This window comes from Neoarius graeffei, chromosome 15, assembly GCF_027579695.1.
Source record: "Neoarius graeffei isolate fNeoGra1 chromosome 15, fNeoGra1.pri, whole genome shotgun sequence".
Lineage (NCBI taxonomy): Eukaryota > Metazoa > Chordata > Actinopteri > Siluriformes > Ariidae > Neoarius > Neoarius graeffei.
In genome coordinates this window covers 54758864-54781044 of record NC_083583.1, presented here as the reverse complement: position 1 = coordinate 54781044, position 22181 = coordinate 54758864, and the positions used below count along the sequence as shown (strand labels likewise).

The window sequence follows — 22181 nt, the reverse complement described above, 5'->3', positions numbered from 1 at the left end:
TCGCGTTTTGCTAACGTAAACGCTGACGGAGGTACGTGATGACGTATGCGATCGTTGAAGGGCTATCCCAATACGTAGGGGTTGAATTTCAAGCCCTATCCCTTGTAGCTCAGTTTCAAGGGGAAGGGCCAAGGGGAAGGGGGAGGGGGAGGGGTAGAAATTAGAATTGGGATTGGGCCTAACTTAACGAGCTGCACTGGTGTGTAACGCAATAGACACCCATTATAAAGCCGGAATTTCTCCAGGAACCCACATGGTGTTTGAGCTGGGTCTGAGCCAAAAGTATAGAACCTAGCAAAAAGTTGAATGCCAGATCCACAGAGGAGAAGTTTCTCTACGTTTTAAAGTTTGAATCATGTCTCTAGGTGAAAGCATGCCAGAGCAGCGGATGTTTGAAAATGTGTGTAGTTTTTCAAATAATTCCATAGAAATGAATGGGAAATTTATCTAGGTCAAAGAAAATGAAATTAAGCACTGTAAATAATGTAAATGATTTCTATGACTAAAGGTTACAATAAAAAAAAACTTGCATTACATTGCTTTGTTTGCACTTATATGATATGACACTTTTATCCAAAGTGACTTTACAGTGTTTTTTACAGTGTTACAGTCCCTGTAGCAATGTTGGGGTAGGTGCCTTGCTCAAGGGCATTTCATCCATTGATGGTATGGCTGATGGCTTTCAAAACATCTCTGAATGGGGCAACAGGTATATTACATAAAAATGGATAACGGTAATGGTGAAAATGATAAGTTGGCCTTATATATGCCAACAGATATTCAAGGTATAAGTAGATGAAATGAACATAAAAGGGGTCTTATTTTCAACTAAAGTGTACTGCAGATGTAGTGAGTTGAAACATTTTCTGAATGAGCTAGTTGGCCCCTTTAAATAAACGGGTATCTATTCATACAGTGAGATCGCCAAAGTTTAATAAACTGAAAATGCAATAACTGTAATTTTGAAGTAGATGATGTATAGGACATGTGTCACTTGTGTTTTGTGACTTATTGTAAAAATGATATAAAGGGTTCAAAATCGCATAGTTACAAATATAATAGTAACTTCATATGATAATATTAACCACTGGTTATTTCAGAGAGGAAAAAAATGGGGACACTATTGCTTCCATTCGGGACAATACAACACAGAATTCGGGACCACTGGGGGACACAAAGAAAAAAAGTTAATTTCGAGCCCTGGCTTAGAGTAGGCTATAAATAGTATAATGCCGCGGATGGCAGGCTAATGTGGCCTACCGGCGCACTGTCAAGTAATCGTTCCCTATATCCACTAGGGAGGCGGTTTAATTATTCTTCAAAAGGCTCTTATTTAGTATTACGATGAAAGTAAGAATTTATCATAACTACCAGGATAAATCGTTTGGGCGCGAGTCTTGTTGAGGTCCGGGGTCACCGTGATCAGAGTCAGCCGAATTGCTGTCCGATTCCGAGGCCACACGGTCAAACCAGTGAGCCACATTCACCGATTGCTTCGCAACGGCCATAGGTTCATACATATATGGTTTCACCTCTCGATATTCAATTTGGAGAGTTCCGACTTCAAAATCGCTATCGCTATCAGACATTTTACACAACCTCTCACGACCAAAGTCCGTACACATGTGCTTGGTTCGCAAGTAAACACAGAACTTTTTTTTTTTAAAGATTTTTTGGGCTTTTCCACCTTTATTGGATAGGACAGTGTAGAGACAGGAAATGAGCGGGAGAGAGAGATGGGGAGGCATCGGGAAATGACCTCGGGTCAGAATCGAACCCGGGTCCCCGGATTTATGGTATGGCGCCTTATCCACCTGAGCCACGACGGCCCCAGTAAACACAGAACTGCTCCCGGTCTGTTTGGCTTAAACGACATCATGACAACGGTCCCCTGGCGGTGAAAGTGCGCATAAGTGAGATGTAAACAAACCTTCGGAAATTGGGCAAAACAGTATATTTTAACCGTTTTATTCAATTTTAGGGTGCAAAGTAGACACTAGGAAAATTGAATTCGCTTTTTGGGTCGTTCTTCTAGACAATAAAGTTGATATTCTATGTTTCACCTCCGACCCTTGCCTATGACCTTTAATCCCTCAGAGTTGATTAGTTTTAAGAAACACTCTCCGGTGTTTAGTTTCCTCTTAAACCACATCAGTTTTCCAACAGGTTTAATTTATTTAAGGACGACACGTCATACTTTGCGCTTATTTATAGTTACATTGACAGTTTCGTTTAGTGGAACTTCTGCAAAAAAGTGTGTTCCCGTTATTCCAGTCGTTCACTCACTTTGTCTTAAAGTTAACGAGATGAAATGCAGCTCCGTAGAGAGAGGCCGTGTCAGAGCTGCTGTTAGAGAACGTGACCTTTCGGACCAATCAGATTTGAGAATTCTACAGCACTGTGGTAGAAGATATTAATAATGGCGGGGGAACAAAACAAAACGGCCTCGCATTCATCCTCTTTTAATTCCCCAACATAAAGTACTGTAGTTAGGCAAGATTCATACTCGATGCTGCTTCTTCTTAAATGGTTTATTCATCACTTAGATATACGAACTGCTCTTACTTAAGCTGCATTGTACCACCCCGATTCCAAAAAAGTTGGGACAAAGTACAAATTTTAAATAAAAACGGAATGCAATAATTTACAAATCTCAAAAACTGATATTGTATTCACAATAGAACATAGACAACATATCAAATGTCGAAAGTGAGACATTTTGAAGTTTCATGCCAAATATTGGCTCATTTGAAATTTCATGACAGCAACACATCTCAAAAAAGTTGGGACAGGGGCAATAAGAGGCTGGAAAAGTTAAAGGTACAAAAAAGGAACAGCTGGAGGACCAAACTGCAACTCATTAGGTCAATTGGCAATAGGTCATTAACATGACTGGGTATAAAAAGAGCATCTTGGAGTGGCAGCGGCTCTCAGAAGTAAAGATGGGAAGAGGATCACCAATCCCCCTAATTCTGCGCCCACAAATAGTGGAGCAATATCAGAAAGGAGTTCGACAGTGTAAAATTGCAAAGAGTTTGAACATATCATCATCTACAGTGCATAATATCATCAAAAGATTCAGACAATCTGGAAGAATCTCTGTGCGTAAGGGTCAAGGCCGGAAAACCATACCGGGTGCCCGTGATCTTCGGGCCCTTAGACGGCACTGCATCACATACAGGCATGCTTCTGTATTGGAAATCACAAAATGGGCTCAGGAATATTTCCAGAGAACATTATCTGTGAACACAATTCACCGTGCCATCCGCCGTTGCCAGCTAAAACTCTATAGTTCAAAGAAGAAGCCGTATCTAAACATGATCCAGAAGCGCAGACGTCTTCTCTGGGCCAAGGCTCATTTAAAATGGACTGTGGCAAAGTGGAAAACTGTTCTGTGGTCAGACGAATCAAAATTTGAAGTTCTTTATGGAAATCAGGGACGCCGTGTCATTCGAACTAAAGAGGAGAAGGACGACCTGAGTTATCATCAGCGCTCAGTTCAGAAGCCTGCATCTCTGATGGTATGGGGTTGCATTAGTGCGTGTGGCATGGGCAGCTTACACATCTGGAAAGACACCATCAATGCTGAAAGGTATATCCAGGTTCTACAGCAACATATGCTCCCATCCAGACGATGTCTCTTTCAGGGAAGACCTTGCATTTTCCAACATGACAATGCCAAACCACATACTGCATCAATTACAGCATCATGGCTGCGTAGAAGAAGGGTCCGGGTACTGAACTGGCCAGCCTGCAGTCCAGATCTTTCACCCATAGAAAACATTTGGCGCATCATAAAACGGAAGATACGACAAAAAAGACCTAAGACAGTTGAGCAACTAGAATCCTACATTCGACAAGAATGGGTTAACATTCCTATCCCTAAACTTGAGCAACTTGTCTCCTCAGTCCCCAGACGTTTACAGACTGTTGTAAAGAGAAAAGGGGATGTCTCACAGTGGTAAACATGGCCTTGTCCCAACTTTTTTGAGATGTGGTGTTGTCATGAAATTTAAAATCACCTAATTTTTCTCTTTAAATGATACATTTTCTCAGTTTAAACATTTGATATGTCATCTATGTTCTATTCTGAATAAAATATGGAATTTTGAAACTTCCACATCATTGCATTCCGTTTTTATTTACAATTTGTACTTTGTCCCAACTTTTTTGGAATCAGGGTTGTAAGCTGCTTGTTCAGTAGGCGTGTTTTCTTTCAGCAAGAGCACAACCAAACCCCCCCACGGGCGAGTGTTGTCTTGGTAACAAGTTTGACAACAGCAAACCATGTCTAATCAGTAACAATCCAATCTATTCTAGCTTTGAATTAAAGAGCCCAGGTCGAGAGACTGAGATGGTAATCTTGGCAAAAAAAAAAATTTCTATCGAATTTTGTCTCATCCCATTCTCATTATCTCTAGCCGCTTTATCCTTCTACAGGGTCGCAGGCAAGCTGGAGCCTATCCCAGCTGACTACGGGCGAAAGGCGGGGTACACCCTGGACAAGTCGCCAGGTCATCACAGGGCTGACACATAGACACAGACAACCATTCACACTCACATTCACACCTACGGTCAATTTAGAGTCACCAGTTAACCTAACCTGCATGTCTTTGGACTGTGGGGGAAACCGGAGCACCCGGAGGAAACCCACGCGGACACGGGGAGAACATGCAAACTCCACACAGAAAGGCCCTCGCCGGCCCCGGGGCTCGAACCCAGGACCTTCTTGCTGTGAGGCGACAGCGCTAACCACTACACCACCGTGCCGCCCCCGAATTTTGTCTTTTATATTGAATCTTTATCTCCACCAACTGTGTTGGAAGAGGTTATGTTTTCACCTTTTGTTTGTTTGTCTCTTCCCAGTGTAAGTCAAAAAGTAGTGAACGAATTTTGATGAAATTTTGAGGAAAGGTGGGCCAAGGAACAATTGATTAGATTTTGATGCAAATCCAGATATGTATATGGATCCAGGATTTTTTTTTTTTTGTCTGTTCCCAGTGTAACTCAAAATAATGAACAGATTTTGATGAAATTTGGAGTACAGCTTTAGTACTATCCTGTGTTTAAGTGATTTTGATTTTGATGTTGATAATATGTGGCTTGGCGGAGGTACTCTACCGAGTGCCCTTCGAGTTGTCATTTTAATTGGAATTATCTTTTCAATCGAGACATTTTCAATTTACCTTCTTTTGATAATTTTCCCCGATTTACAAACCCTAGGGTGTGCAAACTTTTGCCCTTAATTATACACTGCAAAAAAACTGAAAACTGAATTTGAGGAGAAACTTGCTTAATGCTAGTGAAATTATCTTGCTGGATGGACAGATATTTTTACTTCAGAAGACATCGTAGAGTAAATTGGTCACAATCCAGAACTAGGTTTAATAATCTCAGAATTGGTGTCTTGTATTCTACTCGGAAATTCTAGATCAGGGGTCATCAAACTACAGCCCGCGGGCCGACTCCGGCCCACCACCCCCCTTTGACCGGCCCCCCAGCCCCTCTGCCCCCCACCACTTGAACCGGCCCTATGAGGCAATCCCCAAAAGTGGTCATGGCCTATTTTTTTAAATTGCTTTTTGGCAAATAATAACATATCTGCATCGTGTATTTTGTTGATTTTATCAATTAAAATTGATATTTAGTTATAAAATGAACTATTCATATTTTCCAAATTTTCGTCATATGCTCGCGATCAAGCAGTGACAGGCAGCGCACGCGCAGAGAACTGTCAGTGTTCAGGACAGCAAAATGGCTAGCGGTCAGCGAAAAGCTGACAGAGTGCGTTTTTTTTAAACAACAGTGGACCACCGATTATTTGTTCGTTCAGTGTAAGGACCGTGCAGTTTGTCTTGTATGTAAAGAAAGTGTGTCGGTTTTCAAAGAATATAATCTGCGTCGTCACTACGAAACCCGCCACAAAGAGTATGCTAGTTTGCAAGAGCAAACAAGAGAAGACAGGATTCGGAGGATGAAATGCAGACTGGCTGCACAACAGAATGTATTCCTTCCCCAAACCCAGATCAACCAGGCTGCTGTTCGAGCTAGCTATAAGGCAGCTCACCTACTAGCTACCCATGGAAAGCCGTTTACTGATGGGGACTTTGTTAAAGTATGCATGCTTGCTGTGGCCGAGGAGGTGTGTCCCGACAAGAAGGATGCGCTCAACGCGGTGAGTCTCTCCGCACCTGCTATGACCAGGTGAACCGAAGATTTGGGGGACAACGTGTATGACCAGCTGAATGAGAAAGCGTCAGAATTCGAGTTTTTTTGCTTTGGCCATGGATGAGAGCAATGACGTGCAGGACACAGCACAACTGCTGTGATCTATTGATCTATTGCTCATATTATAATTTCACTGTTTTTTTAAATGTATTTATTTTATAGGCCTATTTATTTGACCTTTATTAAGTGCTGCACACAATTATTATTAATATTATTAATATCAACAGGCCTACCTACAATTTATAATTTTCCACTCACCTTTGCCAGTGTCAATCACCTCAAATAGGCAGATGTTTCTTACCTTGACAGCTTTGATGTTATTTTTATTAGAAAGAAAATAAATGGAATATCAGTGGTATTTCAAATTAAAACGAAGTGTGAAGACTCGATTACTACTTTTGCAAACCACTAGTAAAGATAAACAAATATGTGCCAGGAATCTAGTGTGGCTATAGTGGTGTGGCTGTAGTGGTGGGGCTATAGTGGTGTGGCTGTAGTGGTGTGGCTGTAGTGGTGTGGCTGTAGTGGTGTGGCTGTAGTGGTGTGGCTATAGTGGTGTGGCTGTAGTGGTGGGGCTGTAGTGGTGGGGCTATAGTGGTGGGGCTATAGTGGTGGGGCTATAGTGGTGGGGCTGTAGTGGTGGGGCTATAGTGGTGGGGATATAGTAGTGGGGATGGCTGTGCCAGGCTAGTAATCTCTATTACACAATGAGGCCTGCTGGTGATCATATTTGTCTGGGTCATACAATTCTATGTTATATAGCTGACCCGACCCCGGCCCCCCATCACAGTCAGGAACGACAATGTGGCCCCCAGAGAAAAAAGTTTGGTGACCCCTGTTCTAGATCGTTTCAATTATTTTCAAGATATTTGCACTCAAGATATCCAATTTTTTTTTTTGCAGTGTAAACAGTGTAGATTTGTTTCATTGAGTTGCACATTGAGTTGAAACTTCGCTTTGTTAGGAGAAACTACCGGATGACGGCCTTACTCCTGAGGCTAAGAGATACATGGAGAGACTGATCACACTGGGAAAGCGAAACGGGCTCCATCTTCCTAAGGAGACACAAGAGGTCTGATATTCCTGATATCACTCATCCTCGAAATACATTTCTTCCTACTTAAACGAGTCGTAAAAGAAAACCACCGCAGCAGATGTATTGCCTAAAGGGATTGTATTTCCTGTAACAGGAGATCAAGACGATCAAGAAGAAGCTGAGCACTCTGTGTATTGATTTCAACAAGCATTTGAATGAGGACACCACAAATCTCTGTTTCACCCGGGAGGAGCTGGGTTCGTATGAAGCTCCGTAACCGTGAAAACACCTTTATTTTCTTTCATATCACGCTGCTACTACTGCGTCTGTCCTTGTAACATGTTGAACTATAACAAATACTGTCTTTTTATTATAGGTGGCCTTCCTGAAGATTTCCTCAACTCCTTAGAGAAGGATGAGACAGGAAAGCTCAAACTCACCCTCAAATACCCTCACTATTTCCCCGCCATGAAGAAATGCTACGTCCCAGAGACACGCAGGAAATTAGAGGAAGCTTTCAATTCTCGGTGTAAAGAGGTTGGCGTTTGGTTACTTTGCTGCTCATCAGGGGCATATTCACAACGAATCTTAAGGCTACAAGTAACTCCGAGGTAGCCAATTTACAAGAAAGGCATAGAAATATTGGCTTATTAGAATTGTTTCTATTTCATATTGCACAAAACCAAAAAGCAAAATGGTCACATTTACACACAGTACTGTGCAAAAGTCTGAGGCACCTTCTTTTTTTTTTTTTTTTTAAACTACAAACTTTTGTTATAGACTTTATTTTATGACTTCTACATTATCGAGTCAGTACAAAAACACTTTAGATTTCCAAGCATTAGTTTTCCAGCACAAAATTAAATGTTACAGAAAAATGTTTGTATATCAGTAAGGAAAGCAGCATATGGAGAACAGACGGCTTTTCAGACAAAAACATAATGAAGGCTGCTGGGTTTTGGTGCAGAATTAAGAAGCGAGTGTGACAAATGCCGCTTTTCCACTACCAACGCGGCTGAGTTGGGCTGAGCCGTGCTGAGTCGAGCTGAGTTGGGCTGAGTCGAGCTGAGTGGGGCTGTTGGAGTTGCATTTCGACTACAACCGCGCTGAACCGTGCTGGCTGGAAGTGGGTGGACACATTGGGTGGAGTTAGCGAAAGTGGGTGGACGTCACGTGATGTCGTTAGGCGGCGCAAACAGTGACATCAGTGATCTTTTAAGTGGTAGTCTCACGACCCGAATAGTAAACAATAAACATAGAGGACATGGAGTCGTTAGTGTTGCTGGTCTTGGTTCTGTGGCTTGTTGTCACCGACAACGCCAACAGATACTGGCAAGAGTGTATAGATGAGGCGAGGCACATAAGGCTTCAGAAATTCTCGTAATTCGTAATTCTTCTTCTTCCGGGTTTACGGTGTTTACAGATCCCAGCGTGCTCGCGGGGCGTGTGTGGGCGTGTGAGGACACTCCTCCTCACCAATCAGTGCACAGGGGAGTGTCTCCTCACGCCCCCAGCCTCACTCGGCTCGGTTTGGCTCGCTTCAGCCCCACTCCAAAACCGTGCGAGTTTTGGGTGCTGAGTAGGGCTGAAGCGAGCCGAGTCGTGCTGCTCTGAGGTAGTCGAAACGCGAGCCGTGTCGGGCTGAAGTGAGCTGAAAAAGGGTAGTGGAAAAGGGCCAAAAGTGTCCAGAAGAACTGTGGCTGGTTCTGTAAGATGCTCAGTCAAACCCTACAGCTCATTTCCGCATAAAACTGCACTCGTTGTACCCGAGACTACTATTTTTATCCCCCGCTGGCCAAAAGGCCCGAAGGGGACTATGTTGTGGCAATGTCCGTCCGTCCCGGGAAGGGAACTCGCCTTCTGAAATCAACTCCTCTCACAGTTTTCAGAGGAATTTCACGAAACTTGACAGGATTCTTTGTTATATATCGGTAATACTTGTACTGCAATTTTGTTCCATTTAGTCGCATTTTTACCAGAGTTATGGCCTAGTTGCCAGCGGGGGATATTGTGCTCTCAGAGCACTGGGGTTTTTTTTTTTTTAAACCAAAGGGTTGTCTCGCACCAAATATTGAATTTTTTACTGCTTACTGATCTTTATGGTTTTATTTATTTATTTATTTTTTAATGTAGAAGCATTTAATTTCATTATTTTTGAAGGCATCTTTGCGCTACGACATTTCACTGCATGTGCCTAATGGCCCGGTCACACCGCCCGAACTTTGCTGGAGCGTTCCTTGAACGGTAGGGAGGGGGGGCCGAATTTCGACAACGCTCGTCACCGCGCACAAAATGGGAAAAAAATCGAAAACACGGGCGTTGGCTTAGTGGTGCACCGCTGAAGCCAGCGTTGCTTTAGCGTTGGTTTAGCGGTAGCGAGCGGTAGCGAGCGTTGGTTTAGCGGTGACGCGAGCGTTCTGCGCATGCGGGCTTTGGCTCGGCGGGGGTATAAAGTTGGTTTAGCACCAATCATAGCAAGTCTCTCAGCATCCATGGTGATGCAGTTTTACTGTAACTTTGAGCAAATTCGATATAGATGAGGTCTGAACTCAACAGCAACTCGATTCCAAATGAGCTCCTGGTCCATTTCTCCCTGTATTTATAGCCAAATTCTGGTCCCGCTCCGACACCTCTATACCAACGCCAAACCAAAGTTCATCGCCGCCATGGATAGCTGCTTCAACGCCCGACACCGTTCCAGCAACTCCGTGTCCGCTCGTAAAACGCTTACAACCGCTCCACCGAAGTTTGTGCAACGTTTAATCGCCGCCCGGGCAACGCTGGCGAAGCAGCGGTGGTCCAGCGTTCAAGATTTCTGCGTTGGCCTAGCGGACCCAAGCGTCCACGAACTTGCGTCTAGCGGTGCCAAACTTTGACTGGGCGTTGGTGGAGCGGGGGTGAACTTTGCCGGGGCGGAAAATTGCCCCCTCCTCACCGCTCGCAATATTTTGTGCAGCTCAAAACTTTCAGAGCAGTAGGAGGGCCCCTCGAGAAACATCAGCGGTGGCCGAGCGTATACGGCGTTGCTTTAACGGGGGCCAACTTTTGTTAAACGGTGGTGAACGGTTACGAGCAGTGATGAATTTTTTTCACCACTCCAGGAACGCTCCAGCAAAGTTCGGGCGGTGTGACCGGGCCATAAGGCTTTTGCAGAGTACTGTGTATATGTACAGTGCCTTGCAAAAGTATTCATCCCCCTTGGTGTATGTCCTGTTTTGTTGCATTACAAGCTGGAATTAAAATGGCTTTTTGGGGGGTTAGGACTATTTGATTTACACAACATGCCTACCACTGTAAAGGTGCACATGGTTTTTTTTTTTTTTTTTATTGTGACACAAACAACAATTAAGATGAAAAAAACCCCAGAAATCTGGAGTGTGCATAGGTATTCACTCCCCAAGTCAATACTTTATAGAGCCACCTTTTGCTGCAGTTACAGCTGCAAGTCTCTTGGGGTACGTCTCTATTATATCCTGTCCACACTAGGGATTTTGTACTGATACGATACTACTTTCGTACCGCAACACCTGTCCACACTGGCAACTATACCGGTACTGTAGCGGTATAACTGTATCGGTACAAAACCCACAAATGTATGGGTTTCGTACCGGTACAGTATTGGTACTGTAGCGCTTCGCTGTAGTGTGGACAGATGAAGCGGTTCTGTATCGATACAAATATAATGCGCAAAGTCACACACCTCAATCGATGTCTTCACTGAATAAAATAGTGAAGAACGGAGATTCGTTTGTTTCTTTCTCAACTGCCTCGCGTGTTTTATACGATTCGACTGAATAAATGACCACCAGAAATACAGACTGTACATTGACAACAAAAAGCACACACACGCTGTTTCATCCGCCATATTCTCGGAAGGAAGTTACTCGGTAACCACGGAAACATTTCGTGCACGTGCATTTCAACTACCGTGAAAGAAAACCGCAAACATTTCTCACTAGTGTGGACAAATGCACTAAACTGTACTGGTATACTTCGTATCGATACAGTTATACCACTGTCGTACCGGTGTATATGTGAACACAGCTTTAGCTTAGCACATCTAGCCACTGGGATTTTGCCCATTCCTCAAGGTAAAACTGCTCCAACTCTTTCAAGTTAGATGGGTTGCGTTGGTGTACAGCAATCTTCAAGTTACGCCACAGATTCCCAATTGGATTGAGTTCTGGGCTTTGATTAGGCCATTCCAAGACATTTAAATGCTTCATTTTAAAACACTCCATTTTTAATTTCCCTGAGGGAACCCTCCCAAAGGGATCAATAAAGTTTTATCTAAACTAATCTCTAACTCCAGTGTAGCTTTAGCAGTATGTTTAGGGTCATTGTCCTGCTGGACCGTGAACCTTCATCCCAGTCTCAAACTTCTGGCCGACTCAAACAGGTTTTCCTCCAGAATTGCCCTGTATTTAGTGCCATCCATCTTTCCTTCAGTCCTGACCAGCTTTCCTGTCCCTGCAGATGAAAAATATCCCCACAGCATGATGCTGCCACCACCATGCTTCACTGTAGGGATGGTGTTCTCAGGGTGTTGGGTTTGCACCACACATGGCATTTCCCATGATGGCCAAAAAGTTCAATTTTTGTCTCATTTGACCAGAGAATCTTCCATGTGTTTGGGGAGTCTGCCACATCCTGTTGGGCAAACTCCAAACATGTTTTCATAAGCAATGACTTTTTTCTGGCCACTCTTCCATAAAGCCCCACTCTGTGGAGTGTACGGCTTAAAGTGGTCCTATGGACAGATACTCCCATCTCTGCTGTGGATCTTTGCAGCTCCTTCGGTGTTATCTTTGGTGTCTTTGTTGCATCTCTGATTAACGCCCTCCTTGCCCGGTCTGTGAGTTTTGGTGGGCGGCCTTCTCTTGTCAGGTTTGTAGTGGTGACATTCTTTCCATTTTGCTATAATGGATTTAATGGTGCTCTCTGGGATATTCAAAGTTTGGGATATTTTTTTTATAACCCAACCCTGATCTATACTTCTCCACAACTTTGTCTCTGACCTGTTTGGAGGCTCCTTGGTTCTCATGTGGCTTGCTTAGTCGTGTTGCAGAGTCAGGGTCCTTCCAGAACAGGTTGATTTATACAGACATCGTGTGACAGATCATGTGACACTTTGATTGCACACAGGTGGATCCTAATCAACTAATTACGTGAGTTATGAAGTGAATTGGTTGGACCAGCTCTTATTTAGGCAGCTGGGCCATAGAAGGTTCACGCTGCATGCTGCACGCTACACGCGTGTAAAGAAAAGTGGACAAACGTAGCATGACTTGCTCTGGGCCATAGAACGGCGTTCACGTTGCACGCTGCACACTTCACGCGTGAAGCGTGAAATGAACATGCACACTTTTTTCTAGGCGTGAAGATGGAAATTCCAGTCAATGCATGCGGTCACTGCCGTGCCAGCCAATCAGAACGGGTCTAGGGAGATAACTCTATGCTTTCAGGGGAAAACTTCAGAAAAAATATAATTGAATGGTATAATTGAAAAATAGTTCTTCATCGGGATTGTCAAGCAGATTATAGAATGTTCGGTGAAATTCACCACGGGTTTCTCTCAGAAGGAAGTGTTCTCGGCTCCAAATTCTGTTCCTTTTTCTCTTCCTCTGTCTCAGTAAAAGCAGAATGAGGCAATCGTCGTCATCCGAAGAGTCCATATTGTTGGTTACTCGGTCAAAGTAGAACAGACGCAACACGTGAACATCCAAGCATGAAGTTTAATGGCCCAGGGTCCGGTTCTTCACGTGAACGTGTAGCGTGCAGCATGCAGCGTGCAGCGTGAACCTTCTATGGCCCAGCTGCCTTAGGGGTTTCATACGAAAGGGGGTGAATATATATGCACACTCCAGATTTCTGGGGGTTTTTTTTTATCTTGTTTATTGTGACACAAACAATAATTAACAGTTTGCACCTTTAAAGTGGTCGGCATGTTGTGTAAATCAAATGGTGCTAACCCTCCAAAAATCCATTTTAATTCCAGCTTGTAATGCGACAAAACAGGACAAACACCAAGGGGGATGAATACTTTTGCAAGGCACTGTATGTGTGTGTATTTTTTATTTATATACACACATACATATACACACACACACACACACTTGCATTTTATAAAGGTACGGTAAGGGTCGTCACACCAAATATTGACTGTTTTTATTTATTACTGTTTTCTGTTCTTTCTCGTTTTTTTTTTTTTAATGTAGAAACATTTAATTTCATTAAGTAAATAGTAGTCTCAGGTACAGTGTGTGTAATTTTATAAGGAAATTAGTAATGTTTTACTGAACATTTTGCAGAACCAGCTACAGTTCTTCTGGAAACCTTGACTGTCACACTTTTTTTCTCCCTTTTTTAAAAAATTTTTTTATTTCCCCCCTCCTTTCTCTCCAGTCGTCTTCATTATGTGGTGGGTGTTTTTATTTTTTTATCATTTTATTTTGCTTTATTCTTGTCTGAAAAGTAGGGCTGTAACGATATGCGTATCGAAATCGAAATCGCGATACGCAGAGCCACGATCCGTGTCGCGATACAAGAAGGCAGAATCGCGGTACACCCTTTCAAACTTCTCCTCAGCCCAAAAACAGAGGTGCTTCCAAACTTCAATTTATGAATACTTTACTTTTTATTTAAATTACATTTTAAACTTACTTAAATTACTTTTATATCTATTAGTAAGTCGTTTTTTCGCCGACCTGCGACAATCTTCTGCGAGTCACGCAACGTCCACACTCGCCACTGGCAGAGCATTCATTTCTTTTAAGCGGTCGCCATTCTGGTTGCGACGCGGGGAGCGAATCTGTAAACGAGCAGCTCATTGGCTGGCTAGGTGTGCCACAAGCCAATCACAATCACTTGACCGGAAAGGTATGCAGTGTTGCCAGACTGGGCAGGTTTAGGTGCTTTTTGGCTGGTTTTGAACATATTTTGGGGTGGAAAACGTTAGCAATATCTGGCAACACTGAAGGCATGTCTGCTTGGGCGGAAGCCTTCTGCGGTAGTTACATTTTGACACGCGAGCAATGTTTCACCATAAAAATTCCGTAATTTCCATCTGTTTTCCGCGATCACAGAAAATCATTGGCCCTATGAGAGTGAGACAGTGAGAGAGCCACCCCCCCCCCCCCCCCAAAAAAAAAATCTTAACGGATTTACACGATTTGGAAAAATGACTTTTTCAGAACCGAAAAAAACAGAGTTTCCGGCTCAACAGTATTATTTTGAGAAATAAAACAATCTTTGGATATACATTTGTTCATTTTTGCATACATATTACTCATTCTCTGCAGTGGTCTGAATTATTTGTTATTAAATAGTTAATGTAAGTAAGTAAATGTTAATCAGTCAAATTTACTACTTTAAAAAAACATTTTAAAAAAAATCGTGGGCGTATCGAATCGTGGGTCAAAAATCGCGATACAAATCGAATCGTGAGTTGGGTGTATCGTTACAGCCCTACTGAAAAGTGATCTCATATGTAGTATGTAGCCTTCTATAAAAGGTAAATCTATAGAAGGTTTGTACTTAAAGTGCCTAAGAATTTTGCACAGTGGCGTATATACACTACTGTTCAAAAGTTTGGGGTCACCCAGACAATTTTGTGTTTTCCATGAAAAGTCACACTTTTATTTCCCACCATAAGTTGTAAAACGAATAGAAAATCTAGTCAAGACATTTTTCTGGCCATTTTGAGCATTTAATCGACCCCACAAATGTGATGCTCCAGAAACTCAATCTGCTCAAAGGAAGGTCAGTTTTATAGCTTCTCTAAAGAGCTCAACTGTTTTCAGCTGTGCTAACATGATTGTACAAGGGTTTTCTAATCATCCATTAGCCTTCTGAGGTGGTGTTTACATTAGACCGTATCAGCGGATCATCAGATTAACATTTTTAAAACGATTCGCGTGCACACAGCAACGCCAATACACGGATACGCTAATCACATGACTAATTAGACGGCACGTCACATGATCCCAGTGCATATCGGGCATGCGCAAGTCACTCACCACTTGCAAGTGGAAGGATGGCAAGCGAATGCCTTCTCCAGCAGATAAACACACCTGGCTGTGATGTTCATGTTCTCACTGAGTTTAAGCGCCTGAAGGAGGTAAATAAGTTGAAATGTGTAAATAAACCTCAGTGCGGCTTCCTCCTGCGCTCCAAATCACTCCGCCCTGAACAGCGAGTGCCCTCTGGAGGGTGCGCACTCCGGCCCTGCGCAGCTCACAGAGCGCGCGAGTGAAGCGCACGAGCAGTGATTCGGGACTGAGCCGCTGTGTGTGTGATCCCAACGCCAGCGAATCAGGAAGGTGGATGTCACAGTGACGTTGTCCAGTAATGACGTCAGCTAGAGCTCAGCACTGCGTTTCCTCGTTCCTCAATGTTTACACAGCACCGGATCACATACGAACTGGGTTGAATACGTGGACCCTGGCGGATTCAAGTTGTTCCGCCTGTGGAGTCGTTTCCTGGCGTTTTAATGTGCACGGACAGTGCATCCACGACGAAAACGAGACGGATACGGTCTAATGTAAACACCACCTGAGGCACTGAGCAAACACATTGTACCATTAGAACACTGGAGTGAGAGTTGCTGGAAATGGGCCTCTATACACCTATGGAGATATTGCACCAAAAACCAGACATTTGCAGCTAGAATAGTCATTTACCACATTAGCAATGTATAGAGTGGATTTCTGATTAGTTTAAAGTGATCTTCATTGAAAAGAACAGTGCTTTTCTTTCAAAAATAAGGACATTTCAAAGTGACCCCAAACTTTTGAACGGTAGTGTAAATTCATGTATGAATTCATTAATGCTTGATTGTACCTTTTTATAAGTGGTATAAATATACAGTTTTTGTGGCCTATTAAAGCTACTCCTAAGAGAGGAGGAGAAAAGAAGGATCTGGGGGGGGGGGGGGGGGGAACAGAAAAGAATTTTAAAAAGAAGAAATTGGCTGAAAAAATTATGCCCATGTATACATGCATTGTCCTCTAAACCAAACATCAGCTAAACAAAACAGGGAGAATTTGTTATTCGTTCGTGACATGCCATCATCCATAACAATGGAGCGGACTCGACTCTACCCTTCCTCTTATTTAAAGGATTCTTCATGATAAGTTTTGATGGAGAAACTCTTTGAGAGAGAACCTTTTGTGGTACAGTAAGATTCGTTGTGAATACAACCCCAGAGTTCTGTTAAATCTCGAGTCTTGTCTTGGATTTAAAATATATTGTTCATGCGTTTTTAATTGAAATAGACTGATAACTGATGGCTTTATGGAAGGTTAAACCGAAAAAGAAATTTTTGTCTGTTCACAGGAGAACGCTGCTATCCTGAAAGAGCTGGTGGAGTTACGCGCTCAGAAAAGCGCTCTGTTGGGCTTTAGCACTCATGCCGACTTTGTGCTGGAAATGAACATGTCCAAATCTTCCAAGAAAGTTGCTACGTTTCTTGGTAGGCACAAATTATTATATTTGAAACTATGATTACATTAACTGAGAAAGCCAGAAATTAAACCTAATAAACTGTAGCCTGGCTAACGCGACTTCAAAGCTCTCTGAGCATTTGGTCTGGCCAAGCTATTAAGCCCAACCGTTTCCCAGAGCGCGTGGTTGACCCACCTCCCTGAAATGCCTCAGTTTGCTACTGGTCGAAGCCAGAAAAGGCTGTGACGAAGCTTAAACCAATCACATCACTCTTTCCTCTGACGTATGTGACGCAACGGGGCTAACTGGTAGATTAAACTCTTACCGAAGCCGGTCGGGAGCAAGGCGAAAACGTCCTTCCTTTCAATAAATACCTCCAGGGCTGCTCTTTGCTCCGTTTTCAATGAGAACTTCCCGTTGAATGCTTTCAATACAGCATCTACCGCTGTGTTAAAGGCTTGCTGCTGCTCCATGTTCGTGATGTGAATGAAGCGCTTCCGGCATAGATTCTGTAAACAATCTATGGCTTCCGGTCGCAGTTCTACTACGTCACTGCCTTGAACACGCCTCTACCCAGGGCCGTTGGAGATGCTCAAAGTTGATTGGTTCCCGATTTTTCGGGAGCTTGGAAATGCTGTAGATAGCCTGCCTGGCCAGACTAAGCTCGGAACAGGCCCTCGTGTTGCGTCACGCTTAGGATGGGCGGGCCCAGGCTAAATAAACTGCATTATTAGTGAAACTAGATAAAGTTGACTAGCTGGCTAATGCAACGTGGGTAAAAGAAACTTTGATTTAGAGCCCTGCACTCCCGCGGGACCCGACGCAAAGCAGTGCATCGCGGGACAAATTTTGAAAGCTCATTGCGGGCGCGGGCGGGAGGGGGAGTGCACAATGCGGGAGCGGGCGGGAGAGGTGATAAGCTGCAGTCCCGCTAACTAAAAACGTGTTTAAAATAAAAGTTATAAATTATTAATTTATGTCTATCATATATAATTTGTGCTGGATATTTTATTTGGCATTAATAAAAACATTTTAAGATGCCCAAATTTGCGGATGTGGTCTAATCTCGCGTACGTTTCCGATTCCTTTCCGCTCTTCCGTGTTTGAGATCTCCGATCATGGCAGAAGAGCAGAGCTCCTCTAGTGAAGCTCTCAGTGCTTCAGAAGTAAGTGCTGCTTTAAAAAGAAAGTGGGAGTGCGAGTGCGCAAAGAGAATGCACATTCACCTGTTCATTCTCGGAAGTGCGAGTGCGCAAAGCGAGAGCTGTCAATCAAAGCGAGAGCTGTCAATCATGAGCGCATGCAGCGCTCAACTTGGAATGTGTCAGCAGAATGTCAGAGTCTAAACAATAAACTTACAATAAACCTAACAATGCCACCTATAAATACACAACATGTAGATCTACATAACGTTATCTGTACCATCTCACAGCAGTTTGCTTAGCTGTTTTTAATCAGGGCAAATAGCCTTATAGCCAAAACTAGTATATGATGCTTTAATTTATGGAGATGCCTTTTGTTTACATGTGATTTCCAAATGAGGGGTATTGCAATTTTATATTAGTCTAAATGAACATCTACACCAAGTTGCAAGCATCAGGGGAAGATTATGGACGCACCAAATTTGGCTTAACGGTCATTTACCGTAATGGTGAAATGCCGTTCGCACTGTCAGCCAACTTCGGGTTGTTTCTCTGAATTCCGGCAATAAACGAGACCATCCGAACACATCTGAAAACATCGTGGTTTGAACTGTGTTGGTTCAAATCAACTTGGCTCAGACCAAGTTGGTCCTACAGCTTTGGGAAACAGTCGTTTTTTGGATGTTAGTTAGTTCAAACTTGCATCGTACCATATTGGTTTAATGCTAACTTGGTTGGTTGTTTGGGAAACGCAGCCCTGAACATGAGCTGTAGATATTTATGCTCAAATCCACTCAAAGTAGGGGGCGGGGCACCATCACGCTGTGTCTTTAAATTATATTAATTTCTTATAGGCCTACTTGTATTTCCTAGAATGTAAAAGTGAGGAGTGACATATAAGCTATGTGCAATGTACAATATTCTTAATATCCACTGTAGATTTTGGTAGGTGTGTTGGAAACCTCTGTAAAGCCTCAGCTGTGCATGCCGCCTGGCAACGCACACCCTCGCTACGTGCGCTAGGTGAAGGATCGGTCAGTGGAGAGCTCAGCTAAGCTCAGCATGTTTAATTCCCCAAGCCAATGACAAGAACTTTCGTGAGAAATAACGCGAACGTCTGCATCATGCGGGATTTGCGGGCGGGAGCGGGACTGAAAATCATAATTCTTTGCGGGAGCGGGCGGGAGCGGGACTGAAAATTCTGTCCCGCGCAGACCTCTACTTTGATTTCCAATAACAAATTGGAGATGTCGCTACCTTTCAACCTTAGCATCAGAGCCGAAGCACCCGAGTTACCGTACATAAACCACAATATCAGATGAGGTCTATCCCCCCCCCCCCCCCCCCCGTTTTTTTTTTTTTTTTAAGCTGTTCTGCAACTCTTTAGCTTTCTAAAAATTTCTTAAAGATTTACTCAATTGAATAATCAATTGAGTAATTCAATTGAACAGAATCAGCATTATTAATTTGCATAAACATTAAAAATGATTTTTATTTTAGCAATTATCACACCTCCCTGTCGCTTGGTAATCCCGTTTTCTGGAGGTTCTCTGTCTACGCTAAATGTTGAAAATGTATGATTTAAGCACATACACCTGCAGTTCACTTTTCATATCTATTTATGTTAGCCTGGCAAGCCAGACTAAATGTGAATATTTAGTCTGGCCTCGCTCGTAGACATTTCTGAAGGGGGTGGGAGGAACAACCCGCTGTCTTTCAAACTGTCTCTGTGCGTATAGGCCAACGCTCTGACCAATCAGCGCAACAGTGACTGTGACGTAGTCAGAGCGACAGAAAGCAGTGGGGGAGGCCTTGAAATAAATAATTTTTCAAAATGCGTATTAATTAATAAACAGGTTCTAGATATTAAGAAGTTTGGAGATAATGACCACAAGTTTGGAGTCTGTACCACATACTTAACATACACTTTTTTTTTTTCAAGTGTTTTTCAAGGTTTTGCTTAAACTGTTTTTGAGAGTTTTTATTTAGTGGTGTTTGGTGAAATAATTTCCCTTAAATTTAAAATAACGGGAAAATAAGAAACAATCAAAAAGTAATGTTTCAAAGCTGTTTATTAATTCTTCGTACTGCACAAACTAGCCCCATCCTTTTGGCTACGAGCGGAGCCAGCTGGTAGATCAGACTTTTGCCATAGCCGGTCGGCAAAACAGCGAAAACGTCCTTCTTGAAAAGGAATGAGCGGAGAGCCTCTTCCTGCTCATGTTCCAACAAAAACTCCAAGTCTAATTCTTCTAAAACTGATTCCAAAGCGGAGTCAAACGTGCGCTGTTCACTAGCCGTAGCCATCTTTCCTGCTGCGCTTTCTCCAGCGTCGCGCAGCCTTGTTGTCACTCCTGCAAAAGCCCGCCCAAAGAATCCAAACAAAAACCTTGCGTTGTGATTGGTGGGCACGATTTGATGCCCGGGGTGTTTTGCTGATATGGTGTGAGGCTAGACCCACTCGTAGGCAAAAATATTTTTGGCCGCTAGGCGGGTGGGTCTAGTTTACTAGGCTAGATTTATGTGCCTGTTTATGTTTCCCTGATTTTTGAATGTATTTTGAAGCCTTAAAGTGCATATCACAGGTAAATTCAGGAGCAAGATCAATGTAATTCTCGTATTTTATATTAAACTTTGGTCAAATATCTGTCACATTTTGCATTTTGTGCAATTTTTTTTTACCTTGCGCAATACCAGAAAAATTCAGCTGAAATCAAGCCATCATTTGAGGCGAATTGGTCCGCCTCTGAAAAAACTCGGCATTTGGATTTCCCGGCAAACATTGATTTTCGTGACGTCGCGTGCGGGACGCCTCCCTCTGAATCCTACGTCAGCGCTGGTTTGTTTATGAGAAAACGACCTGGTGGTTTTCTGCAAATTTCTTCAACGTCATCACGTAATGATTAAAATGGTTAACAGATGTATCGTAGGAGGGTGTAGCAACACCAATCTTGATGGGATTAGTACTCATCGTTTTCCAAAAGACCGGACAATGAGAGAGAAATGGGAGCGCTTGGTCTACACAGGCTGTGCACTGAAACCGTGCAAAGCTCTCTCAGCCTGCTGGCGCTTCCGCAGGTGACGTCACGAATCTGGCTCCAGACTCCCTTGGGATTTTTCCAGACGCGTTTTATTATTTTATTTTTTTCTGCTGTAGACAGATGGCCTTGTGCAAAATTACCCTTCTGGATGAGTGTGTAAAGGGACATACTTTCATAGAAAAAAAACAAAAAACAAAATTGGTCCAAAATATGCACTTTAACTCTGTCCATCAGAGGAGCTGGCCTGTAAGCTGAAGCCTCTGGGCGAGAACGAGCGAGCGGTCATCATGCAGCTGAAGGAGAAGGAGTGTGAGAAACGGAAGCTGCCCTTCAGCAATGAGCTTCATGCCTGGGACATGCGCTACTACATGACCCAGGTGGAGGAGACTCAGTATGCCGTGGACCAGAACCAGCTGAAAGAGTATTTCCCCATGGAGGTGGTGACCCATGGGCTTCTCGACATCTATCAGGAACTCCTGAACCTCTCCTTCCAGCAGGTCGAGGGTGCCCCCGTGTGGCACGATGATGTCACTCTGTACTGTGTGAAGGACCGCACCTCTGGGCAGGTGATGGGCCAGTTCTACCTGGACCTTTTCCCCAGGTATGAATATGATGCTTGATGAGAACTTCTGAGATAAGTACTGGATATGGAAATACAGTGCGTTTATCTTTGTGGTGGAATCAATTCTGTTCTTTTTATTGTCTTCAGTCTTGTCCAGAAAGGGCCGGTGTGGCTGCAGGCTTTCATTCCAACCAAGCAGGAGCCACATCTGATTTCGCTTGTTTAATCAGTTCACCTTAGTCTCTAATCAAATGTGCCTCCAGTTTGGCTAGAATGAAAGCCTGCAGCCACACGGACCCTTTGCTGGTAAGGTTGAAGACGACTGTTGTACAGTATGTGTATTACACTGCATTTGGCCTTATACAAACCACATATAGTGTTACATAGCTTGAATCACAAACGTCACTGAGCAAACAGCTAATAAATACACTGAGTAATACATAAAATATATCTGGTGACCGAGGAGAAACTTTTTTCATTTGGAGGGAAAGTGACTTTTATTTAAACCAGGGCTTTGAACCGGTTCAAGGAACGAAAACGAAAACCGGGAACTTTTTCTATTTCACATGGAACAGAAACGAAAGCAGAAACTTTATTATTTTTTATGTTCCGGAACAGAAACGCTTATTAAAAATAATGGTAACCGGTTAATACCGGTTTTTATTTCGTTCCTCAAAGTTTCCGTAGCCTACAAATAAAAAAGTCATTCTTCTCCTGCGCAAGTTTCT

At 43.2% G+C, this 22181-nt stretch overlaps 1 protein-coding gene across 1 annotated transcript in view; it reads left to right on the top strand.

Moving 5' to 3' along the window:
* Positions 1 to 22181, top strand: part of thop1 (thimet oligopeptidase 1) — a 66690-nt gene that overhangs the window by 25691 nt on the left and 18818 nt on the right. The window contains exons 4-8 of the mRNA XM_060941654.1: positions 7193 to 7300; positions 7419 to 7521; positions 7641 to 7801; positions 16601 to 16736; positions 21126 to 21492. Of these exons, the coding sequence (XP_060797637.1) occupies positions 7193 to 7300; positions 7419 to 7521; positions 7641 to 7801; positions 16601 to 16736; positions 21126 to 21492 (875 nt within the window). The remainder of the gene's footprint in view (positions 1 to 7192; positions 7301 to 7418; positions 7522 to 7640; positions 7802 to 16600; positions 16737 to 21125; positions 21493 to 22181) is intronic.